This window comes from Lates calcarifer, linkage group LG21, assembly GCF_001640805.2.
Source record: "Lates calcarifer isolate ASB-BC8 linkage group LG21, TLL_Latcal_v3, whole genome shotgun sequence".
NCBI classification, from domain to species: domain Eukaryota; kingdom Metazoa; phylum Chordata; class Actinopteri; family Centropomidae; genus Lates; species Lates calcarifer.
Genome location: NC_066853.1, coordinates 28,260,476 through 28,286,461, shown reverse-complemented (window position 1 = coordinate 28,286,461; position 25,986 = coordinate 28,260,476). Strand labels below are relative to the sequence as shown.

The 25,986-nt window shown below is 39.7% G+C and overlaps 1 protein-coding gene across 4 annotated transcripts in view; it reads left to right on the top strand.

Annotated features, from left to right (window-relative positions):
- Nucleotides 1-14,707, top strand: part of sorl1 (sortilin-related receptor, L(DLR class) A repeats containing) — a 91,517-nt gene extending 76,810 nt beyond the window's left edge. For 2 of the 4 annotated variants that reach the window (XM_018700517.2, XM_018700509.2), the window contains exons 39-48: nucleotides 1,606-1,688; nucleotides 1,795-1,885; nucleotides 2,022-2,212; nucleotides 4,303-4,422; nucleotides 4,901-5,065; nucleotides 7,639-7,813; nucleotides 8,220-8,326; nucleotides 8,656-8,848; nucleotides 8,939-9,151; nucleotides 11,361-14,707. In XM_018700517.2, coding sequence (XP_018556033.1) covers nucleotides 1,606-1,688; nucleotides 1,795-1,885; nucleotides 2,022-2,212; nucleotides 4,303-4,422; nucleotides 4,901-5,065; nucleotides 7,639-7,813; nucleotides 8,220-8,326; nucleotides 8,656-8,848; nucleotides 8,939-9,151; nucleotides 11,361-11,428 — 1,406 coding nt within the window. In that variant the 3' untranslated portion in view covers nucleotides 11,429-14,707. Of the gene's footprint in view, nucleotides 1-1,605; nucleotides 1,689-1,794; nucleotides 1,886-1,994; nucleotides 2,213-4,302; nucleotides 4,423-4,900; nucleotides 5,066-7,638; nucleotides 7,814-8,219; nucleotides 8,327-8,655; nucleotides 8,849-8,938; nucleotides 9,152-11,360 lie in introns of all 4 variants that reach the window. The other 2 variants (XM_018700498.2, XM_018700489.2) reach the window with 1 other exon arrangement.
- The last annotated feature ends 11,279 nt before the right edge of the window (nucleotides 14,708-25,986 follow it).

Here is a 25,986-nt window from a genome sequence, read left to right as displayed (position 1 = left end):
TGTCAGCTAGTGGTGTTAAATAAGTATTTTAGGTTGTGCAGGTGTGCTGTGCTTGTAAATATACCAGCGTTCAGACCCGGCATGTGTGTTGCTGGTGCCTGGGACAAGATGATCTCCAAAGGCTCTTAGCCTGACTGTGAACACACACAACTTCAATTAATTCAATTATAGTAGAGATCTGCTATCATTCCCAACGTTACTGCTTTGAATTTGTCAATAGGAAATAGATAAACTCCTTATTTAATGATTGTTTTTTATGATGCAAATGCACGCCTGCCACTCTAAATGAAAAAAAAATCTGCCGCCTCTCTATTTGCAACGTACCATTGTTGCAACAACACAAAAAGATCAATATAATAACACAAATAGTCTACTGCCAATCTAGCAGTGTCAACAATAATAAAGCATGCCATGAGACTATATGCATGCATTTTGTGGGTCCATATACAAATAATCCAAAACACAGGTCTGCATAATAATGCAAATAACCTGGTTCCAGATTCTTTAAAGCAGAGTAATACAGCCAAATAATCAAATTTCAGCTGCTCAGACTAAATAATGCCAGTGCAAATCTCTCCTATACACTACTTAGTCATGTGAATGACAACACACACATCAAATGTGCAATCACATTATATATCATCAGCAGAATCAACAACTTAGGTAATGACTAAAGAGCAATTAATGCTAAACTTATCTTTCAGAAGTATACATGGCAGGGAGGGAGGCAGCTGCAGGTGCAGCATGATTGACACATTCCTCAGCAATTCATAGATTTTTTTGAGTAGCTGGTCCCCACTTGGTGCATATTTTACTATAAGGATGCTCTGAACATACTTTATGTCAGATTTTTGTCCTTACTTTAACATGACAGACCATTGCATTGCAGGGAGGGACAGTAAAATTGTTTTCAACCACTGTGTCAAGTAAAATTAGGAAGACAAAAAATAACAAGCTTTTATGTGACTGATAAATATGATGTAAAGTTTTCACAAGTATGTATTTTTGACATATTAGCCCAGCAGATTATTTGAAGGTAAAAGCCTGGGGCTTTTCTGTGTGGAGTTTGCATGTTCTCCCTGTGCCTGCGTGGCTTCTCTCCAGCTTCCTCCCACAGTCCAAAGACATGCAGGTTAACTTGTGACTTAAAATTTCCTGTGAATGTGAGTGTGAATGGTTGTTTGTCTATATGTGTTGGCCCTGCAATGGACTGGCAGCCTGGTGCCCCACCCAATGTCTACAGGGATAGGCTCCAGCCCCCCCACGACCCTTAACAATATGCTCTATAGATACTGGATGGATGGAAGCCACCATTAATAAAACTTAGCTCATCCTCCAGATGTGTCACACAAAAATGCCATCTTTGGAAGAAGAGGACTGAAAATCTTGAAGGATTATAATGTGAAGGGCAGCAACAAAATTTAATTAAGTTTACATTTTTTGACTAAATAAAGCTGTCATCAGTTAGACCTCTGCCTCTGAAGAAACAACCAGATTGTGCTAAAAATAAAAAAACAAGAATAATGAGAATAATAAGTAATTTAAAAAGTAATAAAAACAGTTTAACAGTTAAATTCTACTTTGTCTTGCTGTTCTCTGCTGCAGCTCTGCCTCCTCCCTCTGTGATTGCGGACAGCATCACCACTGACTCCATGAGTCTTTCATTCAGCTTAAACTCCCAGTACACTGTAAGAGTCTCTCTTTAAAACACCTCTTAAGTTTGCCAACCAAAAATACTGTGTTCTGTCTGTATCTACAAAAATGTGACTGATGTGTCTCCTGTGTTTCTTTAAGGTGAAACAGTACATTGTGATTCTTTCCTGGCAGTTTGACAAACATGTCAAGGAGAGCAAAAACTACACAGTCAGAGAGGGGATTCTTAAAGGTATAGTTTATTGGTGATGTGTCTTTGTCTAGGTATTTGTCCTCTCCAAATTCAAGTGACACAGTCATTTATATATCTGAAACTACCACAGATCATCATTTCAGTCCAGACCGCAATGTGTTCTGTCTGTGTCCAGCTACAAACCTGACAGCAGGAACAGTGTATGAGGTGGCTGTATGGGCTCACACCAATATAGGAGACAGTCCAACTGCCCTGTCCCATCATCAGACTGCCAGCACCCAGCCAGAGAGACCCCTCCTCAAAGCCAGAGCTCTGAACCAGACAGCTGTGGACTGCAGCTGGACCACCAGTGGACCTCCTGCACAGGTACAACACACACCAGAGATACACACTACAGATCTCAAATGATGCCAGTGACTCCTGGGTGACATGACAGCAAATTTTGAATTTTATTTGTCTTATAGACATACTGTATCTTACAGCATAGAAAACTAGTACATAGTTTGTACTTGTTCTTTATGTCATATGCATGCGCTACAGTGAAACATTCAAACAAAATTGTGGAAGCTTTAACATGCCTAAATATAAACCAATCGACCCATAAAAGGTGAGATACAACACATATTGTTATATGTCTATGCACATATTGTTTATTTATGCATTTACTGTGTTTTAATTAAATGAAAAACATATGTTACAAGTAGGGATGCACAGATACACTTCGCACATTTACTTGAAAATGTGTATTATTTTCATCAGATATTGTTTCATTCTCTGGCTGTAAGAAATTGCTGTGACTGACATTTGAACATTCCATGATATATGGCATTGGCACACATTTTACTCAAATAGAAGTACTGTTAAAGTACTGTTATTGACATTTTAGTATTCAACTGCATCTTTTTTTTTTAACAAACAGCCTTGCCACATATTTCACTTGAAATATAACTGTACCAGCATAAAACTGTGGCAGAGTAACTAAGGCATTATCATGTAATCAGCAACATCTGTCTGTGGGAACTAAGTCTACTTTGAAAAAGTGAGGGGCAGGTTTTTTTTTATGAAAAGCAGTTTCTCTGCATTATCAGCTGTTATTCTGTTTCAGTTTTCATCTACAATGTGGGACACTGAGCTAAAAAGCCTTTTACTTTCCACACTAATGCTGTTTTCTAGATGTTTGTGTTGAAAGTACTCGCTTTCGTCCCTCTTCTTGACAACTTTGCAGAGCATAATTTGCAGTCCGCTTTACTTTTGTCACCATCATCCACAACGCAGACATTGCTCCTCCTTGCTCTCAGTTAGCACCTGACCGCCCAACTGAACATCATGCTGCTGTGAAGTGGTATCGGGTGCTGTGGTATCAGGACACTTTTATGAATACGAGTACCAGTACAGGAACAGGGTATCAGACAGATACCCAATACTGGTATCGGTATTGGTGCATCCCTAGTTACAAGTATTCTCTCTGGGTACTCCGGCTTCCTCCCACAGTCCAAAGACATGCAAGTAAACTTAATTGGTGACTCTAAATTGACTCTAGGTGTGAATGTGCGTGTGAAGAGTTGTTTGTCTGTATGTGTCAGCCCTGCGATGGACTGGTGATCTGTACAGGGTGTACCCTGCCTCTGACCTAATGTCAGCTGGGATAGGCTCCACTCCAGCTGTAATTGTGACAAAAAAACTAACAATTATTAACATGAAACAGCCTGAGAAAGAAAACAACTCATATCTAACCTGGGCCAAAAAAATGGGGACTTTATGTTCTTTATATATTCCCTTAGCTAAATTTTTCCACATAGAGTAGAACCTTAAAATGCTCCATCTCTGTGATAGAGTCTTTGATGTGACTTTAAGGACCATAAACTCACCAAAGAACCCTTTACTGATTCCTTTTACTGAGTAGACACATTTTAGTGGAATTGGCACACCACCTTTTATTGATGGAAAATATATTAATCAAATTAATCAGTTTTATAACCAGAAGTAGCAATGTTCTCAACTCAAGGATCTCTTGTTTCTGCTTTAAAACATAACACAAGACAACGACTTGTTGATAAATGAGGATATTTATTGTAGCCAACTATATTAAAGTAACTGAATAATTGAAGCATTGATAAAAGTTTGGGAGAGAGGGAAAGATAAACAGCATACTGTCATTCATCAGTTTGTGTCTAGATCAGTATGTGTCCAATTTGACACTTTATCTGATCTTTTCCTCTTTGTGAAATTCACAGCCAGGTTCAACCCCAAAAGATCTTAAAGAGTGTTTGCGTCCCCTGTTAATTTTGTGATCATGACAAAACACTGGACTCTTTGGGGTTGGAGAATGTTGGTTACTAAACTTTAACCTTATAACATTCATCAACCACCTTATCTCCAGTGGTATTTGGAGAAGAAAGGTGTCCCAACTACAAAGCTCACTTTGTTTTATTGGTGGTATGTGTGTTTATGTGTAGATGTATGGTGTGTTTTATGCCACCTCCTTCCTGGATCTATATCGGAGTCCTCGAGTGGTCCACACCTCTTCTCTCAGCCTCACAGTAACAGTGGACAGTGATGAACAGTATCTCTTCCTGGTGAGTCTTGTTGAGATCTGGACAACTTCACAACTTTATCTTTACAGACTATTTCACTTAACACATAATGTCTTCAAGTCTGGAAGTCTTGATCCAGTTCTTTTGTCCTTAATCGTAATATTTGAGTATCTGCTCATACTGAACAAAGCACCACCGCAATTGGATGCAAAAGGGAACTGTGATCTGCTCAGCAGCTCTGCCATAACCTGTATGATGTGAGAGTAAAAGGGAACAGTCAAGACTACGGTAGTGAAAAAAGAATGTTAATTCATGCACTTTATTGCGGTTTGATTCATGGGAGACAGTTTTAACTGAAGTGCTTTCCATACATGTTTGCATGTGTGTAATATGGGGGAAACATAATTTTGGAACTGAAAGCCACTATTGAGGTGATTGAAGACAGCAAGTGTTTTTTTTTAATGTTTGATTTTATCAACAAACTGATACTTTACCATCATGACTTGTTGTTTGTCCTCAGGTGCGTGTAGTTTCTCCCTTCATGGGTCCTCCCTCTGACTATGCTGTGGTGAAAATGATTCCCAATGAGAGGCTGCCACCGAGGAACCTCCATCGTGTGCAAGTGGAGAAAACGCAGGCCACACTGAAATGGCAGCCACCTTACGACGCCCCAAACACACCTTTGGTACAAAATGGTCTTATGTTACTGTGATGATAAATACATGATGATAGGTATCAAGAATATAATCAGGAGAGTGTGTTATGATACCTTAAGAGATTTTGAGAAACAATTGAATGATTTGATCCTTTTGAGAATCAGTTATGCAAATGATGATATTCATACCTGTGGTGACAGGTGCCTTTAACCCAGCATCAGGATATTTTACAGGTCTTCAATCTAACAGACTTGAACCTGTATATTTGCAGATGTTTTTACTCTGTAGAAGCAGGTGTGATTCTTCCCTGTACTTGTTCCCTTGTTCCCTTCCCAGGGGGTTGGGGGTGTGTGTGTGTGTGTGTGTGTGTGTGTGTGTGTGTGTGTGTGTGCGTGTGTGCGTGTGCGTGCGGGGGCGGGGGGGCAGCTTGGGTTGTTTCTCCTTAGCCAGAGCCATTAGCTGCTGTGCTCTGCCACCCCTGATGCTACCCTCGACAGCCTTACAGTAGATGCTGCTACAAGGCCCTGACATCAAACCTACTGGAACATATCTTTGCTCTCCAACCTCACTGCTTTCATTGCAAGCTCAATATCAGTTGACAACTGGACCACAACACTAGACCATGTCTGACTTCAAGTTGGTTCTGATGTGACTGTTGGCCGTTGTTTCACCAACATTTGTTAGTCGCAGGCTGCCTCCAGCTGTCTAACTCTGGTCCTTGGAGGGATCTTCCTCTGTCCTTCCTGGAAAAATGCTATCTGCTGAACTGCACTGGTTCGGCAAGGCACAAACGGCCACTCTCTTGATTTCCTGGACTGCTGCCAGGTATTTGACCACTTTGTTGTATCTGTAGGTGCATAAACCTTGGAAGCGGCTCTCTCTACACCGTGTAAAAATGTGCTTTAGTGTAGCCGGTCTTGAGTACAGGGGGCAAGATGGAGCTTGATGTGTGCGCATGCGTCAACTCACGTGCAGCCTGTTGCAATCGCTCCTGCTTGACTTTCTTAACTCTCTATTCAAACAGTTCTACTTTCTATTTCTATTTTCCATTTCTTTTCTGTTTTATCTTCCTATTTATTTTCCTTTTTAAATATGCTCATTTGGAGAGTTCTAGATCGACCTGAAGCCGGTCAGCCTTGAGGTCAGACCAACAGAAATTCCAGCTGAAATCTGGAGAAAAACACATGGGGGATGCTGAGAGGGAAAGAAACAGCAGAGGAAGAAGGACTAGATAAGACAGCAGAGACTTACAAAGAAGACACCTCCTCCCCAGCTCCCATGCTGACTGCACTCTCCAACACAACACCTCTACCCCTACCCCACCTGTCACCTCCACACTGAACATCACTGCTGATCATGTCAGGAAACAGCTGAAAAGACTCCACTGCAGGTCTGGATGGTGTGATCCCCAGGGTCCTCAAAGCCTCCCCAGCTATGTGGAGTGCTTCACCATGTCTTGAGCCTGACCCTGAGTCTTCAGAGGGTCCCCGTGCTGTGGAAGACGTTGCGTCCAAGGACTACAGACCTGTGGCACTGATGTCACACATCATGAAGACCCTGGAAAGACTCATCCTGGATCAGCTCTGGCCCATGGTCAGACCACTACTAGACCCCCCATTTTGCCTACCAGCCCTGACTAGGAGTTGAGGACGCCATCATCTATCTGCTCGGCTGCGTCTATGCCCACCCTTTATGCTGTTGTGTGCTTGGGCAGCGGACTGGAGGGGAAGGAGGCCACAGACTGAATAAGCTCATCCACAAAGCCAGCCACATTGTGGGAGGGGAGCTCTATTCTCTGACAGTAGTTTCAGAGAGAAGAATGTTGTCCAAGATAAGGACTATATTGGACGACCCCCACACCCTCTCCATGATGTATTGGTCAGCCGAAGAAATACATTCAGCCACAGACTGACAGACAGACCCCACGATGCACCACAGAGCGCCAAAGGAAATCATTCCTGCCGGTGCCAATCAACCAGTTCATCTCTAAGATTCAGCCTGTCTTAGGAGACTTTTTCTTCACACATGTGCAATAAACTCAAATCATATCTATTCTGTATATAATTTTACCTGCACAATTTAAATAACTTAAATGTTTTTAAATATTAACAATATATATAGTGTCCATTTTGAAGGGATATATTTCTTCATTTCTTTATATTTTGAAGATTGGGTTATATCACTATTTTATTTTATTTCTATCTCATTGTTATGTTATTTTATTCCTTTTTATTTACCTTTACTTGTTAAATGGAGCACTGCAATGCAACAATTTCACACAAGGGATTAATAAAGGTTGGGGGCATCCCATAGCCGAATGGTAAGGGCGCATACCACATGGGCCTCAGTGCGCTGAGCAGCGAGTCCCCGGCTAGACTCCCGATTTGGGTAGATAAATAAAGGCTAAAAAATCCAAAATAAAAAAATTTAAAAAAATAAATAAAAGGATTCTGATTCTGATTCTGATTGATGAAGCCACTGGTTGGGGAAAACATAGACTGCAGATATAAGGAAACTTATCCTACTTGTCGCCATCTCATCGCTTGGGCCTGTTAAGGCCACTGTTCAAATGGTATGCATCTGTGTCTTCCTGTATCTGCAGACATATGCGATCCATGTGCGGGATGTCATTCGTAAAAGTGAGCGGGATTACAAGCTGACCACGCAGAACAATACTGTGGAGTACCTGCTGAAAGGCCTGGAGCCCGGAGGACGATACAGCATCTCTGTCCGCCTGCGCAACATGAGCAAGGAGGCCAGCTTCACTCTAAGCACAGGTTACACACACACTACTCAGATGGATAGAGTTTATGGAAGTTAATTTCTTTGTTTTTAAACTGTGCCCCAGGAGTTTCAACTATTGCTGCAACAGTTAAGTGATAGTTAGTCTAGGAAATTAAATCTCATTAATTTTAGTTTGTAACTGTGATGCCTAACTTGACTATTTTGTGACATTTTCATAAAATGTAATGATACGTGAATCAACAGTATTCACAACCCTGTTTACAACATCGGTTTGACGGTTTGTCATAGTTGCTCAAATTGTGAATTATTGCAAACTGATTATGGTTTTCTAAATACCATAATACATTCCATGGTACAGTATGTAATATTTCTAACTGTGCTGCAGGCTTATATCTTTCAAATATGTAGCTTACAGAAGTATTTTCTTCTCTGCTGTAGTTCCTCTTCCAGCTCCTGAGGCCCTAAAGATTTTGACAGAGAAAGACCATGTATTCCTCTTTTGGAAGAGTCTGGCTGTCAGAGAGAAGGGCTTCAATGAGAGCAGGGTGAGACACCCCTGACCAAAATCTTCCACTTTGCAAAATTACAACCTCTTCTTCTAACTTTGCATAGAGAGTTAGGTACAGGTACTTGATATGTAATAATAATACTATATTTGAAGAAATTCTCAAGGCCTTAAACTTGTAGGAGAGTTTGTTGTATAATTGTGACAAAAACGAAATCTTTTGTAAGATTGTTGGTGTTCAGATTTATTCAGCAAGTGCAGTGGTACAAACATAGTGTGTTAATAAAGAAGCATCTCTTGTCTCTTTTATGGCCTGTACATTTGTGTTCTTATTATCCTCAATGGACCTTCTTGGCATGCTGTCCACAGGGGTATGAAGTGCATGTACATGACAGTGTGACCAACCAGACGTCCTACCTGGGAAACACCACAGAGACCTATTTCCGCATCAGCAGTCTGCTGTTGGGACACAACTACACTTTCTCTGTGCAGGCCCGCTGCCTGCTCAGCGGTCAGCTTTGTGGGGAACCTGCTCTACTACTCTATAACCAGCTGACAGCAGGTAAAAGTGTTTGTGCAGTAAATACTATGAGTTAAGAACTTGATTTTCTATTGCTGTTCATGCTGTAAATATTGCTTTCCACCCGTTCAGGAGCAAGTGATGCCTCTCACAGTGAGGGCCACTCAGGGGACATGGCAGCAGTGGTAGTTCCTATTCTCTTCCTGCTGCTACTCGGAGTGTGTGGCAGCTTGGTGGCACTCTACCTACGACACCGCCGACTGCAGAACAATTTTACAGCCTTTGCCAACTCCCACTATAACTCTCGCTTGGGCTCTGCCATCTTCTCCTCTGGGGATGAACTGGGTAAGAAAACTTTTTCTTCTTAGATGTGTATGGTCTTGGGTAGGGATGGGCATTTCAATTACTTTCTGAAGTCAAGCAATCAAGCCAATTTCAGTTGATTAGTCGTGATGTCATCACATAAGAGTGTATAAATTGTCCAGATGCACTAATTTTACCTCCCAGGCCCCACTCATCAACAACGCACCTCAGACTAGCGGCGATGTTCTCAGCAGTGTGTCTCTGGAAATGAACTGGAAATGTTTTGGTCACCATCCATGTAACGGCAGGTGACAGTGACATAAAATTCTGATGTTAGAGTTGTCCATGCAGCAGTTGTTATTGCTACTTTGTTGGCTTTCGTGAAGCTCTTTTTTAGAGCTGCAGCCTCTGGCTGGTAATGGTCTTCTGTGAAGGCACGGTGTATTCAGGTTCCATGACAACTCCACTCCCCAGACAACGCTAAGAGGAAACATGTCATCTGAAATCATTTAAGTCACCAAAGCTATTTGTTATTTCTTCCTGTTGTTTGCTGTCACATTTAGGTACAACAAATCCACTGTGTTTTCCGCTAACGCCGGTTGCCTTCTAGATGGCCAGACATTAAAACATTTTCTGCAGACTACTTTCTTAATGTTTCATGTCACGTTACCATCACTTTTTATAACGTTATAACTATAATCTTAAACCAGATGAAAGACTTTTGTCATCAAGACGTCTGGATCTTAAAGTAAACAGAGAAACAAGCTGAGCAAACAGCCCCTCTCAACATTCTGTGTCCATGCCATGTTGAAACATTGATTTTTGCTTTATTTAGTGTTTCTACCAATTTTAATTATTTGATCCGTTTGTTTTCAAGTTAATGAGACCTCTGTAGATAATTTGGTTCCCAGTAAAAAGCAATCCTAACCTAAAAACAAGCTAAGCATCTAACAACAACCTGAGCTAACATTAGTGGTAGCTCATTTAACAGCCGGTTTCGCTTCTTGCACCACATAGAGAGAAGCTTCGCACTTGGGCAGAAACAGATCCACAAACATTCGTTTCACATCTCTATGAAATAAAACATAAATCTTCTCCCACCCCCAACCAAATAAAAGTTAGTCAAATAAAAATTATTTTTTTCTTAAAAAAAAGGTGTCGACTCTGCTTACCGTTTCGACTAATTGACTAATCGACCATTCGTGCACATCCCTAGTCTTGGGTCATCCAGGTGTTCCTAAGGAGAAAATACCCACCTGAACCCACAGAGATCAGAACAGTTCAGCTTCAAGGAGAGCAATTTACACAATTGATTGTCGGGAGGCCTGTTGGGGATCAAGTCTGTCTCACTGCACTGAAAATTTCCAGTGGTTTCTCAGGTTATCTGTAAAGTATGGAAGGTGGGCATTCTGAGGGAGACTAAATTAAAAACTGACAGACGGAACAAATCACCCTCACACCAAACTGGAGTGTATACCTCCACCCATAGGGAATGGCAAAAAATTAAAGAAAAACAAGATTATGAAGAGGTGAATCACCATGTGCTCCTTTTCATCTGTGTGTTATATGGATATAAATATCTAAGAATTGCAGAGAAAACTAGTCATACAGCAGAAATTCCTTTTTTATGGTTTAGATTTAGGGCAATTTCCAAGGAGCCATAGTCATTCTAAATTATAATTAACATGATGACATTGAGTTACAATGCTGTTCATCTGTCTGTCTATATAACATAATAAGCACCACAGACTCTTTGTTATGCTGGTTCACATATTTAGCTGGGATCTAAATTGTAATGAAAATACCTTAATATATTATAATTATTTCAGTTTGATATACTAGTATGATATACTGTTGTTTTATAAAATTGTTCTAGCTACAGTGTACATATTTGCCTAATTACACATTCAATAAACAGAAAGCAACATTAGCATTCATACAGTAGTATAGTAGTCATATAGTAATACTTTGTCAACTTAATGAATGTAAATCTAAAATTCACTCTCTTTTTAGCTCTGTTTTCATCTCTGACAACTCTGCTAGCTGCTAAATGCTCCATAGTGGAAACAAGTTAGCTGCTAATTTAGTGTCTTTATCATTGTTTCATTTTAAACAGCAGCTTGCTACAGCTGAAAAACTATACTAATAATGAGCTGTAAGATGCCAGAAGTAAAGAAACAAAATAACAAAAAAACTAAAAGAAAAGACATTTTTTAAACATTCCCCTTTTTTCTCTTCTCTTCATCTCCAGGTGATGATGATGAAGATGCTCCCATGATCAGTGGCTTCTCAGACGATGTTCCCATGGTTATTGCATAGCAAGACATACCTCCATTACCTGTTTTTCTCTCTCTCCTCCCCCTCCCCTTCTCTCTTCTTCTGTCACCCCCCCATCACTCCCACAGTGTGCAGTTGTTCAGTCACAAATCTGTTGATGGGAACCCACCCCCCACCCCCACCTTTCCAAAATATAATTAACAGGAAACATGAAGAAAAATGGAAAAGTGTAAAGAGAGAGATATTTTTCAAATATACAATGCACTTTTTTGGATGCGCAATAACTTATTTTTTATAATACTACACATATATATGTGTGTGTGTGTGTGTGTGTGTGTGTGTCTGTGTCTGTGTGTACACACACACATACACACACACACACACACACACACACACACACATATATATGGGGTCGAAAAAGGACTTGGAGGGAGAAACAATCTGTGAAGAATTTGAGTTTGTGGAGTGTGTCAGGGAAAGAGAGACCCTATTTGCAATGCAAACTCATTATCCATAGGAGCAGTTCATTGCTTAAAGCCAAAATAAGCATCCAGAGACTGGAATATGGAATGCAAAAAATTACATACATACACACTGAAAAAAAGACAAATAACTAAATAAATATTTAGATACATGCTGTATACAAAATGTACAAATAGAAAATCTATCCGAGCAGTAACTGTTACATATTTTGGTGATAGTACAACATGTACTATAGCAGTATATGTAACATTGGTGCCCAGTGTGAGAGAGTTTGATGAGTTAACTGTGGATTGTATTTCATCATTAAGAGAATCTGAATTGTTGTGTCTTTGATCACCAGTTTGGGCACTGTTGATCCTTGTAAATGTTTTTCAAAAATTTGACAGACAGTTCAACCAAACAGATCACTGATTGGATTGACCATTGGCACAATGTAGTGTCCTCATAGATACACTTTTATTTTCCACCACCAGCACACTGTTGTATGTCTATATGTAGAGGCAACACATCCCATGATATGAGAATATTCCTGGCTTTGAGGGGGAAAGAATCCCTAACACAATTGCCAAGATCATGACTATTTGTAAATATTTAATATTTTAATATGTTCTCTCCTTATAATGCTGTACCATATCATTCTGTAAAATGTGTATTTTATTTTAATCATTCAGGACCACAAATTATCGTCCCCAGCATTTACCATAGCTGTAGTCATAGAGGAAGTGTGTTTGGGGTTCTCAGGGAACTGTGTCGAAGCGGACACCAGCGCAGCACCACCATTAGCACCACCATGACTTAGGCAGTACTGTCCATCTACTGTTGAATAGGTATGGAAACCTTTGAAGATTAAATGAATCAGCTGTGGGTGGAATGACTGGCAGACACGGGTCATTGTCTGTAGATGTGATGAATAGTCAGGTTCAGGTAAACTGGTTTAGAAAAAGACTTAAAGTGTTAATTCATGCAAAAATATATACTTTTCACATACCTCTAGTAGTATTTAGTCACAGATTATTTTAGTTTTATTTGCCCAGATTTTTAGAGATCTGTCACTGAGATTTCAAGAGCTACATCTCCTTCTAGAGACTATTTCATGGATAATCCAGACCTAGTCCCTATGGAATCTTTTGTGACTGGTCACACTGAAAAATAGTACAGCAAAATTAATTTCCTTGTCCTTGTAATATAGGTGTTAATGGAAGCTTGATCACATAGTGACTACTTGCAAGGCTATGGTGCAGCCACAACATTTAAACCACCTGCTTAATATTGTGCAGGTCCCCCTCATACAGCTCTAATCCACCAGGCATGGACACGGGACTTCTGGGGGTGTCCTGTGGTTTCTGGCTGTGGATTGTTTGGGTCATGTGGATTATGAGGTGGGGCCCTCATGGATTTGGGTTGTTCCAATGCATTCCTCATGTGCTGGATCAGGTTGGGATTATTTCTGCTCATCTCTACCATAATGAAATGGAGGCAGGAATCTCAGAGACAGATATTTCAAAATCTGAAAAATAACAATAAAACAAATTCTAGATACTTGTAATGATGTATGAGAAAAAATGTACTTTTTGTTATTTGGTCCCTTAAAGGGCAGTGAGACCAATCTTTGGTCAGTTGATTGGAAAGAGATAAGAACCTAGGACATTATCTTTCTGTCTCAGTTTGTACAGAATCTCACTGTTCTATGTCCATAAATGTATAACGCAGAAACCATTTTGGGGAATTATCATCTATGTTCTGATCCCACCTACTCACCTGCACTATGGTCCTTTAACTGATATTTGTGTTTTGCCTCTCGGCTTGAGCTTGATTTGAACTGATGGTGTTCTGCTCTTAACAACCTTGTTATTGTTTTGTTTGTCAAGATGTCTACATGAATGTATTTTGTATCTATACTTTTTAAGGTATTATCCCAGCTCATTATGCTACTATCACCACCTGTGAAGTTAGTGCACACTCTCTGATTTTGCCCTACAGTGAATTATTAAAGCACCCATTCTAGTGTGGACAGCACAGGCTTTATGATGTTACTCTGTAGACTGTTGTCTGCAAACAAAATTTCAGCTGTTTCAACCTTCAAAGCCCAAATTATTAACTCAGAGCAACAAAGCTTTTGTCAGGTAAAGGCCAGATAATTCCTGCATCATAGTTACTTCATCATCTCATTACATTATATCATTACACAGTGTCTGTACTTACATTTAAGGTTTTCTGAAGACTTGAGCTTGTTTTCATACCGCTCTTAACCCCGTTCATGACGCACTTTATTCTGTTTCTTAGCCTTAAAAACTGATTTCTCTGGCATTGATGCTGTTTTTTGCTCTGTGGAGTTTCTAATTTTGTGTTTTGCCACATAATGCCTTATTAGACCACATTTGGTTTCTATGTCATGTACTGTTTGTGTAATAGCAATTGCACATGTGCACACACACACACGCACACACACTCTACTAATACATAAGGCTAAGCAAGCTGAGGAGGTTCCTCTTAGGGCATTTGGTTAACTTTGTCAGATCACTGCTCCTTTTTGTGTTGACTGCTGTAAACTGGCCACTTAGTCTGTTTTTAGTCAGGTTTTACTCATGTACAATGTGTAATTATTGGTTATTATGTGACCGTTTTCTTCCCACTTGTCTTAATGTCAACTCTTGCTTCAAAATGTTGTTTGGCACAGAGTTTAATCATGTTGGATGTTTGAATCATGTTTGAAGATGTTAATGTCTTGCTTGCTTATCTTGGAGGTTGCAAGAAAAATGAAATGTTTGGAGAAACAGTGTGTGGTGTTTTAAAAAAAAAACAAACACTTATACTGAAATAAAGTTGCTGAAAATTAAACTGTCCTAGCCCTCTTTTATGATGTGATGGAAGGAGTTTTGTAATGTCAGTAAAAGATATAAGCAATTCTGTTTTGTTATTGAGGAATGTAGAGAGAAGATAAAGAATCATGTATGATGGAAGTGCAGAAGCACAAATACTAATATAATTAGAGGCCATGTTTAGCCATGCATGAAAATTCAAGTTTTATGATCCCTCAGAAACCATAAAGGGTGCTTTAAGAAGGATCCTGAAACGTCCTTTGTCACAGAGGCTGACAGGCACTGTCAGAATAATTATGTTTACAGTGTTTTATCAGAATAAAAAAAAATCATCAGATTCATCCATTATTTGGCCAAAAGGGAACAAATAAACAAAAACTAAAATTTTTATCCTAGAATGGAGCCCTTACGCACCCCATACTTAAAAACTGCTTGAGAGGAGGTCAAGCCATCAACAGACAAAACAAATTTTCTGTCAGAAAAGTAAGAGGGTCCTCAATGGAGGGCAGTCCCAGAGATACCAACCTACATTCTCAACCTTTCAATAATAATGCTATAATCTACTGTGTCAAGCACAGCACTAAGATCAAGTAGAACCACCATCAAGTATTCACCTGCATCAGCCTTCATCATTATCATCACCATTGATAAATCTTACAAAGGTAGTTTCTGTGCTGTATTGCTGTAGTAAACCTGATTGAAAATTCTCAAAAATATTGTTATTGATCAAGACTTTTTATATACAGGGAAAATCAGAAATTGGTCTGTAGTTGTCTGGGACAGAAGGGTCAGAATCAGGTTTTTTGAGAAGAGGATGGACACTAGCAGTCTTGAAATAACCAGGAACACATCCAGAAAGTAAAGAACAGTTGGTGATAGAGAGCAGGCACAGGGATACAGTATCTAAAACTTTCTAATAGGAATTAGGTAGATATTATGTGGGCTAGACGATGGTGACATGTGAAATTGTTTCAGTTACTTCTTGGATAATGATTTCCTTAAAAGAACCTAGAACAAGCTAAGTCACACACAAAAGTTGGGGGTCGAATTTCCAATCTATCGTCCTTAATCTTATCTATGAAATAGGTTCAAAACCTTTCAGGAGAGCCAGGGCTGATTAATAGGTCAGTGCTATTTAAATAAAATTCTAGGACTGTGCTGGTTGGAGGTGATGAGAAAATAATTTTTCTCTTACATTCTTAACTCCACTGTTATAAGATTATAATAAGAGTTTCATAGCACACTGAGAGCTTTGTTTTCTTATGTCTCTCAGTCTTCCCATACACCCGTTTTATGCCTATGATTATTTCAGTAACCCAAGGTGATACAGTTAGTAAATTGGATTTAAATAAACATTTTAAAGGAGCAACATTATCCAAAGCACATTGAGCACATATCATTGAAGCAGCTCACATTTGTGTTTCAGAGCAGAAGTAAGTATTCACCAGACTTCACCAGACCAGGTTAGGAAAAACTCAAAATTTCAAGGCAACTTACTGCACTACATTTTTGAGTTTTGAGGTCAACTCAAAATCCTAGTTTTTGAAGAAAACTACTTAGCTGTGGCAAGTAATTACATTATGTTCAGAAAATGTATCTTTGAGTTGTATTAAAACTTAAAAATGTCAGCTTTGCATACTAAGAATTCCAAAAAACAAAAGTTGTATCAACTAATTATCTTTTTTTCTGACAATCTTTCATATGTATAAAAACATTTAATTTTGAGTTATATATGCTAACAACTCAGAACAACTTAAGTAGTGACAACTAATTGTTTTCTGTAAAGATAACAAAACCAGTTTAATTACCATGTGTATTTCAAACATGACAACAGTGCTTTTTTAGCAGCAAAAACAACTGCCACAACAGCTTGACATGTTACTTAAAGACTTTCATAACAAGGTGTATTCACCTAGTAGGTTTCTCGAATGAACAATGCAAATTATGATGTCAGTCAACTCTCAGAAACAACTTGACAGGTCCCGTTGTGGAGAAGGGCTGTCTAAAATACACAGTCACAGAACTGACAACTTGTCTATTAGTCTTTCAAAACAAAAACAGCGTCAATCCAATATAGTTGACAAATGAAGTGACATGTAAAATGAATTTCTGCATCAAAGTTAGTACACAGGACAAGACACCAAAGATACATCAAAAATAAGAATCCTGACTTTGACAGAAAGCACAAAATAGTGGTACTGATGCGGATTTGGGTTTAAAGTCCCAAACCACTGAACTGCGATCAGAAGTCTTCAGCCTGATTCAGGTGTCCAAAAATAATCAGGAGACAGCAGTGTCCAAGGCAGCAGAGTTTATTTGTTGACAAAGAAACCCGGGAACCGTTCACAGCGCATACATAATACACCAGAAGAGCCCCAAAACTGCACTGGCTTTGCCCCTCTTTTTATACAGTTTTGGCTGTGACTTTCCATGCCTCTCAGGTCATTTTACTGGTCTGTCAAATTTACACCATTAAACATTGGTTCGTTTAAATGTCTATCTTGGAGCTCCTCAAAAAAAAAAAAAAAGTTACACTCTTATCTCCAAGGTCACTGTCTTTTGAGAAGCACCTGGGCTCCTCTAAAAACACACTCTTATCTTCTCTCCAAGGGCACCGTCTTCTGGAAAGCCCCTGTGCTTTTCTTCTAGCTGCACTTCAGCTTACAGGGTCATGCCAGGGCAGGCCCTGTCCTCTTTTGGCCTTTTCTCTCTCTGCTTTACACCTTTATGTTCTGGCCTGTTCTGATTGTATTTTTTTAAAAACTAAGTTACCTTTTATTTTTACATCATTATTTCTTAACTCTTCCTTGTTTCTTTTTTTAAAAATTGCCGTATTTTTCGGACTATAAGTCGCAGTTTTTTTCATAGTTTGGCCGGGGGTGCGACTTATACTCCGGAGCGACTTATATGTGAAATTATTAACACATTATTATATAATTTCACGTTATTTTCACACTGACAACCGCAAGAGGGCGCTCTAGGCCTGTGTATCTGTACCTGCTACTTCTGTACCTCTGAAAATTGATAATTTCAACATTAGCGGTAACTTATAAAAACAACTGAGAAGGACTGAACAAAAATGGCATCGAAAAGAAAATCATATTCTGCAGATTACAAGCTGCAAGTAGTGAAATATGCAGCCAAATGCTATAGTTATGCTATAGATAATGCTATAGTTATAGTTATGCTATAGTTATCTGAATAACTGTTAATATGTTACGTTAACATACCAGGCACATTCTCAGTTCGTTGTTTATGCGTCATGTAACGTTAGCTGAATGTGTTACGTTAGCATACCGTACACCTATTCAGCCTGATGTTCTCTATTCTATTTTTATTTTAAATTGCCTTTCAAGATGAAATGTCTGTTCTTGGTGTTGGATTTTATCAAATAAATTTCCCCCCAAAAATGCGACTTATACTCCAGTGCGACTTATATATGTTTTTTCCTTCTTTATTATGCATTTTTTGGCTGGTGCGACTTATACTCCGGAGCAACTTATAGTCTGGAAAATACGGTATATGTCTTTTTCACACAAAGTAAGCATGCACTGAACAATAACATCTACTCACACATTGTGGCTTTTAACACACATATATCACATGTTTTCTTAAAACAGTAAATACTGATAATACCATTTCCACATAATACTTCTTTAAAACCAGCTTAATGCTGTACTCTTAAAGGCACTTCACTCTTTGCATACTGTTGACAAATTATTACTCTACAGTATACTTTCTTTTGTTGGAAAATATTTTACCAACATTGCAAGACATAAACAATAAGCAAGTAAACAAACAGTGACAACACAACTGCACTTCTCTTTCACAAACGTTTCAACAACTCACACAATACAGTGGAAAGCTTTCATGTCTTTTAATCAAAAAAGGTCCAAATCCTAAAAACTGCAGAACAATAACCAAATGCAAAAGTTTAAAGGTGTCTGGAAGATCTGTGAGGACAATGTCCTCTTCTAACACAATGGCAACGCTGTTGACTGTGGGCAGTGAGGAAGGTGCACCATCATCTTCAACAAGTGAGGAAACCCATCTTGACACCTTTGGTCTGCCCATCATCTGGATCAGTGTCCAGTTAAAAACAGGAAGTTATACCAAATTATTACCATACAGCAATAACAAATAAAAATTAAGAACATTCAATAGTGGGAAGAACATGTGTTCTCCTCCTCCTCCTCCTCCTCCTACTACTACTACTATTTCATACCAAGCTTATAGGTATAGAAGACAACAAATATCCTCCTCCTCACTTACAAAGCCCTTAATGGTCAGGCACCATCATACCTCAAAGATGTCATAGTCCCCTACAATCCCACTAGGACTCTGTGCTCCCAGAATGCCGGTTTACTGGTGGTTCCCAGAATTTCTAGGAGTAGAATGGAAAGCAGAGCCTTCAGTTATCAGGCTCCTCTAGTGTAGAACCTTCTCCCAGTTTTGGTCCGGGAGGCAGACACCCTCTGTACCTTTAAGAGTAGGCTTAAAACTTTCCTTTTTGATAAAGCTTATAGTTAGGGTTGACTTGGGCTTGAACCATCCCTTAGTTATGCTGCAATAGGCCTAGACTGCCGGGAAATCTCCCATGACGCACTGAGCTTCTCTTTCTCTCTTTCTCATATCCTGTTATTAACTCAATATCTTCCCTTTCCCGTAGTCATGTGCTCTTCTGTCTCTTTCTCCTCTCTCCTCTTCTGTTTCTTTCTGCAGGTACTTCTTCCTCTGGAGGATGCTATGCTATGTTCTTCTCCCACTGTTCTTAACCCCCCCCAACCCAACCGGTCGAGGCAGATGGCCACCCACCCTGAATCTGGTTCTGCTCGAAGTTTCTGCCTCTTAAAAGGAAGTTTTTCCTTGCCACAGTCGCCTAGTGCTTGCTCATGGTGGGATTTGTTCGGTCTCTCTCTATAAATACCTATTTTAAAGAGCACGGTCTAGACCTGCTCTTTATGAAAAGTGTCTTGAGATAACTTTTGTTGTGATTTGGTGCTATATAAATAAAACTGAATTGAATTTGAATTGAATAGTATGCACATGACAGTAAACGTATACTCATGACCAAAGGGAAAGCCTTTATGGACTTACCAGGCATATCAGGAAAAGCTTCTCTGAACTGTCACAAACAAATATGGGAAGACCTTCCAGACATATTTTCCTTCGATGTAGTATAATGTCAGATGTCAGATGTCAATCAGAAAAGGAAACCAATAGACTTTTAATTACAGCAGTAATTAAGAGAATTTCAGCATATTTAAAGTTAAGCTGCATTTTTTATTTCATTTGTAGCATGGACAAATATACCATTTGATTACATTTCAGCCTGACTGTGATGATTTTTTACTATCAATTTTACACCCAAAACATGAAACTAAGGCCCAGGTTCAAAAATCTTATCATCCTTGCAATTATAAAAGAAATAGCCAGGACATGTAGATATGAATTTGAAGTTGTCTATTAGAGAAGTCTACCTGCTCATCAAGTCTATCCAAAAGGTTTTCCATATCTGGACCAAAGGCCTGGCACAGTACAGTTTCAGCAGTTGAGGACAATACTTGTCTAAGGCTGATCTAAATGTCCCCAACAGGTCCTTGATGGTGACACGGAAGAACTCCATACAAATCTGTAAACACAAAAGCAGCACAAAAACATAAGCACAACATTTAATGATGAATTGTAACATTCTACATTTTTTACCTTTGAAGAAAACTTATCCTATAAATAGTTCACAGAACAGACTACTAAATATTACATATACAGTATTTTTAAAAATCTTTCTTGCCTGTTCTTCAAGAAATAGAGCATGTCATCTCTCCTGGATTTCAGAGACCATGGGCTCCATCTCCACAATCTCCTTTCTCAAAAAGGGAGAATGTGAGGTCCATCTTTTCTGTGATAAGTTGCATGTCCTTTCCTCTTTTTTTTTCATTAGATCTACCAAGATACATCTTTGGTCTTCTAATAAGTTACTACTGCATTAATTGCTTATTTCTACTCACAAAAAGAATTACACAAAAAGTTGATCACAAATTAAACATCAAGTATGTACAAAAATTAAAAAATGAATGCGTTAATCAGCATATCCAGGGTACATACCATTATATTCAAAGTAGCAGACACCTCCTTGGGGTCACCATCAACCATCAATACCAGCTACCGGGTATGCAGCCAATGGGTGGTAATCTTTCAAGCCTTCTGATCCAGAATTTCTACATCTGTGTAGCTGCTATCAATTTAATAGGACCTGTAATGTTCCATGAACCAAGAAGAGATCTTTGTAGTGACAAAGGTGACTTTCTCAATGTAGACCACAATGTTCAGTATCTTGTAGAAGTCTGGCAGTCCATGGCATTGCCCAGTGGAAACGATCATGCCTTTTACATATTAGGTCCCATACAAATGAACTTCTTTGGTGAGTGACACAGTATCTTGATGGGGATACTTCTTTTCAATTACTGTCCTTAGTTTTTCTTCTAGTGACGATGTTTAACCACATTAACACTGTCAGTGTACAGTTTTGGTTTGAACAGATTTTGGCCATCAAGGTAGAATGCCATCATTTGTTGATGTCTAGAGGACAGTGTAAGAAGCACATTCTTGAATTTGAGAACATCATGCACCACTTTTGTGAAAAAGTTACGCTTGGACTCAAATCGTATAGTCCACAAGTCCACTAGAGGTCCAAAGCAGCAGATGAGATGTACATAATGTTCAATAAAGTGATGTTTTGGCAGCAATTTAAAGTCAGGAAAAGTATCAACAAGCAGCTTCTGGTGGTCAGCTATTTTACTCTCCAAGCAGCACAGTATTTTCTCTGATAGTGTAGTAGAGACAATAATCTCTACAATCTCTTTAAGGTCATCAATATTTCTCATGAAGGCTCATGTTCTGGAACACTGCTCCCAACCAGAAAAGGTAGTAAAAGTGTCCAATTTTCATGTCCATTGCCACTGATTCTTCCCTTTCCAAAGCTGGCCATTGTAATTTGCTGTGGCTTGTTGACCTTATCAGAAAATTTGTATGGGAACAATTTTATGTGGCTATTGAGTTCATCAAATGTAAAGAATCCTTCTTTTTTATCAATTCTTTCAGACTCAAACATAGTTCAACTGGGATAACACCTTCAAAATTGTCATGGGGAAATTGTCACTGGGGAAACCCAGTAACTGGATGAAAGTATGACAAATGTTTACTCAGTATACAGGCCCTTTTGACACCATTTACACTTTCCTCCACAAAAGTGTTGTGCTGCCATACAGTTCTTAACTGAAAATCCCTTTCAATCCATTCCAATTTCATTGCTATTTAGACAAGAAAATTTGCAAAATTTTTCAACATTGAAAGATTCATGAAAGCCTGTGAGACTGTGGGCCCCAAGGTCATCTGCACAGACACAAAATACTGTTCCCTTTTCAATCAGTCAGAGCTTCCTTTCCAGCACCGAGTAGTGTTATGCCCCTATAATTATAGCACACCCTCCGGCCCCCATTTTTAAAAATGGGGACCACCACCCAGGTCTACCACTCCACTGGTCCTGTCCCTGACCTCTATGTGACATTGAAAAGGCGTGTCAACCAAGACAACCCCACATTATCCAGTGCCAGTGACCTCTGCCAGGGATATTGATGTGGCTTCCCCCAAGTCTTCAGATTCTGCCTCATCCCCAGAGAACATCTTGGCTTGGTTTAGGAGTCCTTGTTTTCTTTCCACTGCCCAATAATATCCCCAGTTCAGGTCAGACCTCCTGGTCCTCCAGTGCCTGTCTGCTGCTTCAGGAGACCCCTGGGCCAACCAAGTCCAAAAGGCCTCCTTCTTCAGCTTGACTGCCTCATTCACCACTGGTGTCCACCAAGAGCTTCTCAGGTTGTCACCTTGACAGGTCCCAATGACCTTCTGCCCACAGCTCCTAGCTGCCTCCTCCACAATTGAGGCCTTGAACACGGTCCATTCAGACTATGTCCCTGACCTCCCCCGGGATATATGAAAAATTCTTCTAGAGGTGGGAGTTGATGGTCTCATGGACAGGTGCCTCTACTAGACATTTGGGTTTACCATGTCTGTCCGGCAGTCTTCCCTGCCACCTGATCCAACTCACCACCAGATGGTGATCAGTTGACAACTCTGCCTCTCTCTTCACCCGAGTGTCCAAGACAACCAGCTGCAGATCTGACAATATGATCACAAACTCGATCATTGACTTTAGGCCTAAGGCATTCTGGTACCAAGTACACTTATGAATACCCTTATGCTCAAACATGGTGTTTGTTATGGCCAATCCGTGACTAGCACAGAAGTACAATAACAATGCACCACTCGGGTTAGATTAGGGAGGCAGTTCCTCCCAATCACACCCCTCCAGGTTTCTCCATCATTGCCCATGTGTGCATTGAAGTCCCCCAGAAGAACTATCACAGCCAAAGTCCTCTCCTCAGTAACCCGCAGTCGCATAGAGGTGACCCTCTCGTTCCCTTGGTAAAACTCAGCCAGTGGCTTATGAGTATGTATGTATGCACCATGTAATGTCTTTGGGCCGGGCCCAACGATCCATTGGGGTTTTGTGAATTGCTCTTAGTCTGGTCCCTCCCCTGTGACCACTTTGCCTTGGGTGACCCTACCAGGAGCTTTTCCCCCCAACAACACAGCTCCCAGGATCACTGGGACACGCAAACCCCTCTACCACATTAAGGTGGCGATTCTTGGAGGGGTGTGTGCATTATGTTTTAATTAATTTGATCAAATTAGAAGTAACACTTAATTTGGCTAGTGCTTGTTGTTAGCTTAACAGCACTACCTGTGGCTACTGTGTCTTCAGTACTTGACCATTATATCATTCGAACATATACTTACCCCCAGTTAAACACATTGTGCTCAAAGGTAGTCTTAGTAAGGTTTAAGGTCAGAAGGGTGCATTGGTTTCACTGGATGGTCTATTATATATGCTATTTGTATGCTTCTCTGCTTTATAACTACTGCCTCTTTATCAAAATACAGTTATAACGTAGTTTCTCACAGCTCTCCGGCATGTTTAATAATTCTGGAGACAACTCCTTGTGTTCAAGCTACATTTAAAAGATCATATATGTACCACCTTTTAATGATGGTAAATATTAAGGGAGGGCTCTTGGCAAATGGATACATCATTTTCACCTCTTCAACAAACATTCAGGGAGAAAATTGCTTGTCCCAGTTTTACCACCTGCCCATAACAGCAGTCTACAGCAGTACAGAGGGAAGTATAGCAGCAAAAAGTGCAGTAGGCAAGATTGTGTATTATTGCTTTATAAAAAGGAGAATGTGTTATTATTTCAAAAACGGTTTTGCACCCTCAAGTGAAAACACATTTTAATGACTGTGCACTCAATTAATTACATATTACATACAGTATTTGACTTAAATGGCATATTTATTATCTCCACAGTAAATAAGTAATCTGGAAATGAATGAATCAACCAAAACCTTTGTATGAAATAAATAAAGTTAACATTGATTAGATGTTAAAATGTATAAAAAGTATATATATGCCATGTAACAGTTTCAGGGTGCTATACAGCGCCCCACAGTGATTTGGGGGTAGGGACATGCAATACTACCTGCTGCAGTGTATTTTTTGATAGTAACACTTGGAGTCATCAAGTATAGACTTCTTTAAATTCAACACATGCTGTGTAATGGTATTCCATTACCTTACAGGGAGCAGAAGTTCTAGTTGTTGGGTGATTGGTACAGAGAGTAATGATGGGACGTTTGAAGGCGAGGCTTCGAGGCGTGTGCCGAATATAAGGGGCATTCTAGCTGAAATCCCGCTTCGAGGCGGAAAACCACGTGACCTATGACAAATGAGGCTCGTTTGGCTCGTTTTGAGTTTCGGTTTCTGGAGATAAGCGTCGCAAACAGCCGGCACTTTGTGGGTTGTAGTTGGGGTAAGTTTGGTTCGCATGTCGTCAGTGTAGCAGAGTTTGTGAGAGTCAGTTTAGCAGAGTGTTTGTTATCATTGCTTTTATTATTATTATTATTATTATTATCATTAGTAGTAGTAGTACTAGCTACTAGGAGGAGGCGGAGGAGGTAAGGGAGAGGTAGATTAGGAGTTGAGTAGTAGGAAAGATGGAGCCTACTAAGAAAAGGAGAACATCTCCTGTCTGGGAATACTTTGAATTGGCTGCTCCCAATAAGGTTAGTACATGTGTTAATGGCTATTTCATGGTTGTTTTATATCAATAAAATGTTTGCATAATTCATACTGAATATTTATGTACTTGCTTGTACATGCTTGCTGTGCCAAAGGGAGCTTGTGTATAACAATAATACCTCATCAATGCTGACGCATTATTGAGCAATACACGAGAGTGCACAGCCCACCAACAGGCCAGACACCAGCCAAAGTAAGCCATTATTTTCACTATGGTATTCATTTTAGAAATCATCCTATTTGTACTACTTAAATACACCAACATTGCATCATAGATTCCAGAAAGCAGATGCTGGATGAGGCTGTGGTCTACATGGTCATAAAAGATTTGCAGCCATTCACAATAGTGGAAGATGTGTAAATTTGTTGGATCCCACCTACATTCTCCCAACTAGGAAGGTGTGTATGTGTATACAATGAAAAAAGTTTGTTGTAACCCTGTCAGGCCTTAAAGAAAATGGTGGATGATAAGCACCAAGAGGCCAAAGAAAAGGCCAATGGGCTGTTTCAGAAGGTGTCAGCAGTTAGCCTGACTTCTGATATGTGGACATCCATGAACATGTATGCCTACCTGGCCATCACCTGAGATTTCATTGATGAACATGACAAGTTGGACACTATTCTGCTTGGAGTGGAGCATTTCCCTTCAAGCCACACTGCTGAAAATTTGGCACAGGTTATTCATACTGTCATGGAGGAATGGAAAATAGCCAGCAAAGTGCGGTGTCTGGTAACAGATGCTGCATCTAATATGATTGCCTGTGCCAGAGCTTGCTATATGCATCGCTCATAGCTTAAATTTGTTCGTAAATAATTTGATCAGGTTCCTGCACTATGTGACATACACACAAAGGCCAGAAAGCTTGTCACCTATTTTAGTACAAACACTACTGCCAAACAAAGAATGGATGAAGTACAGGTGCCGATGGGAAGACCAACAAAGGTGATTATTGAAGCGGACACCCAATGGAACAGCACATACCTAATGTTTAAAAGGCTCTTGAAAATTAGATGTAGCCAGTGGGGGTAGCCAGTGGGGGCAGCACTGGCTACACTGAAGACAGATGTATCCTCACTGACATCAAATGAATATGAGACCT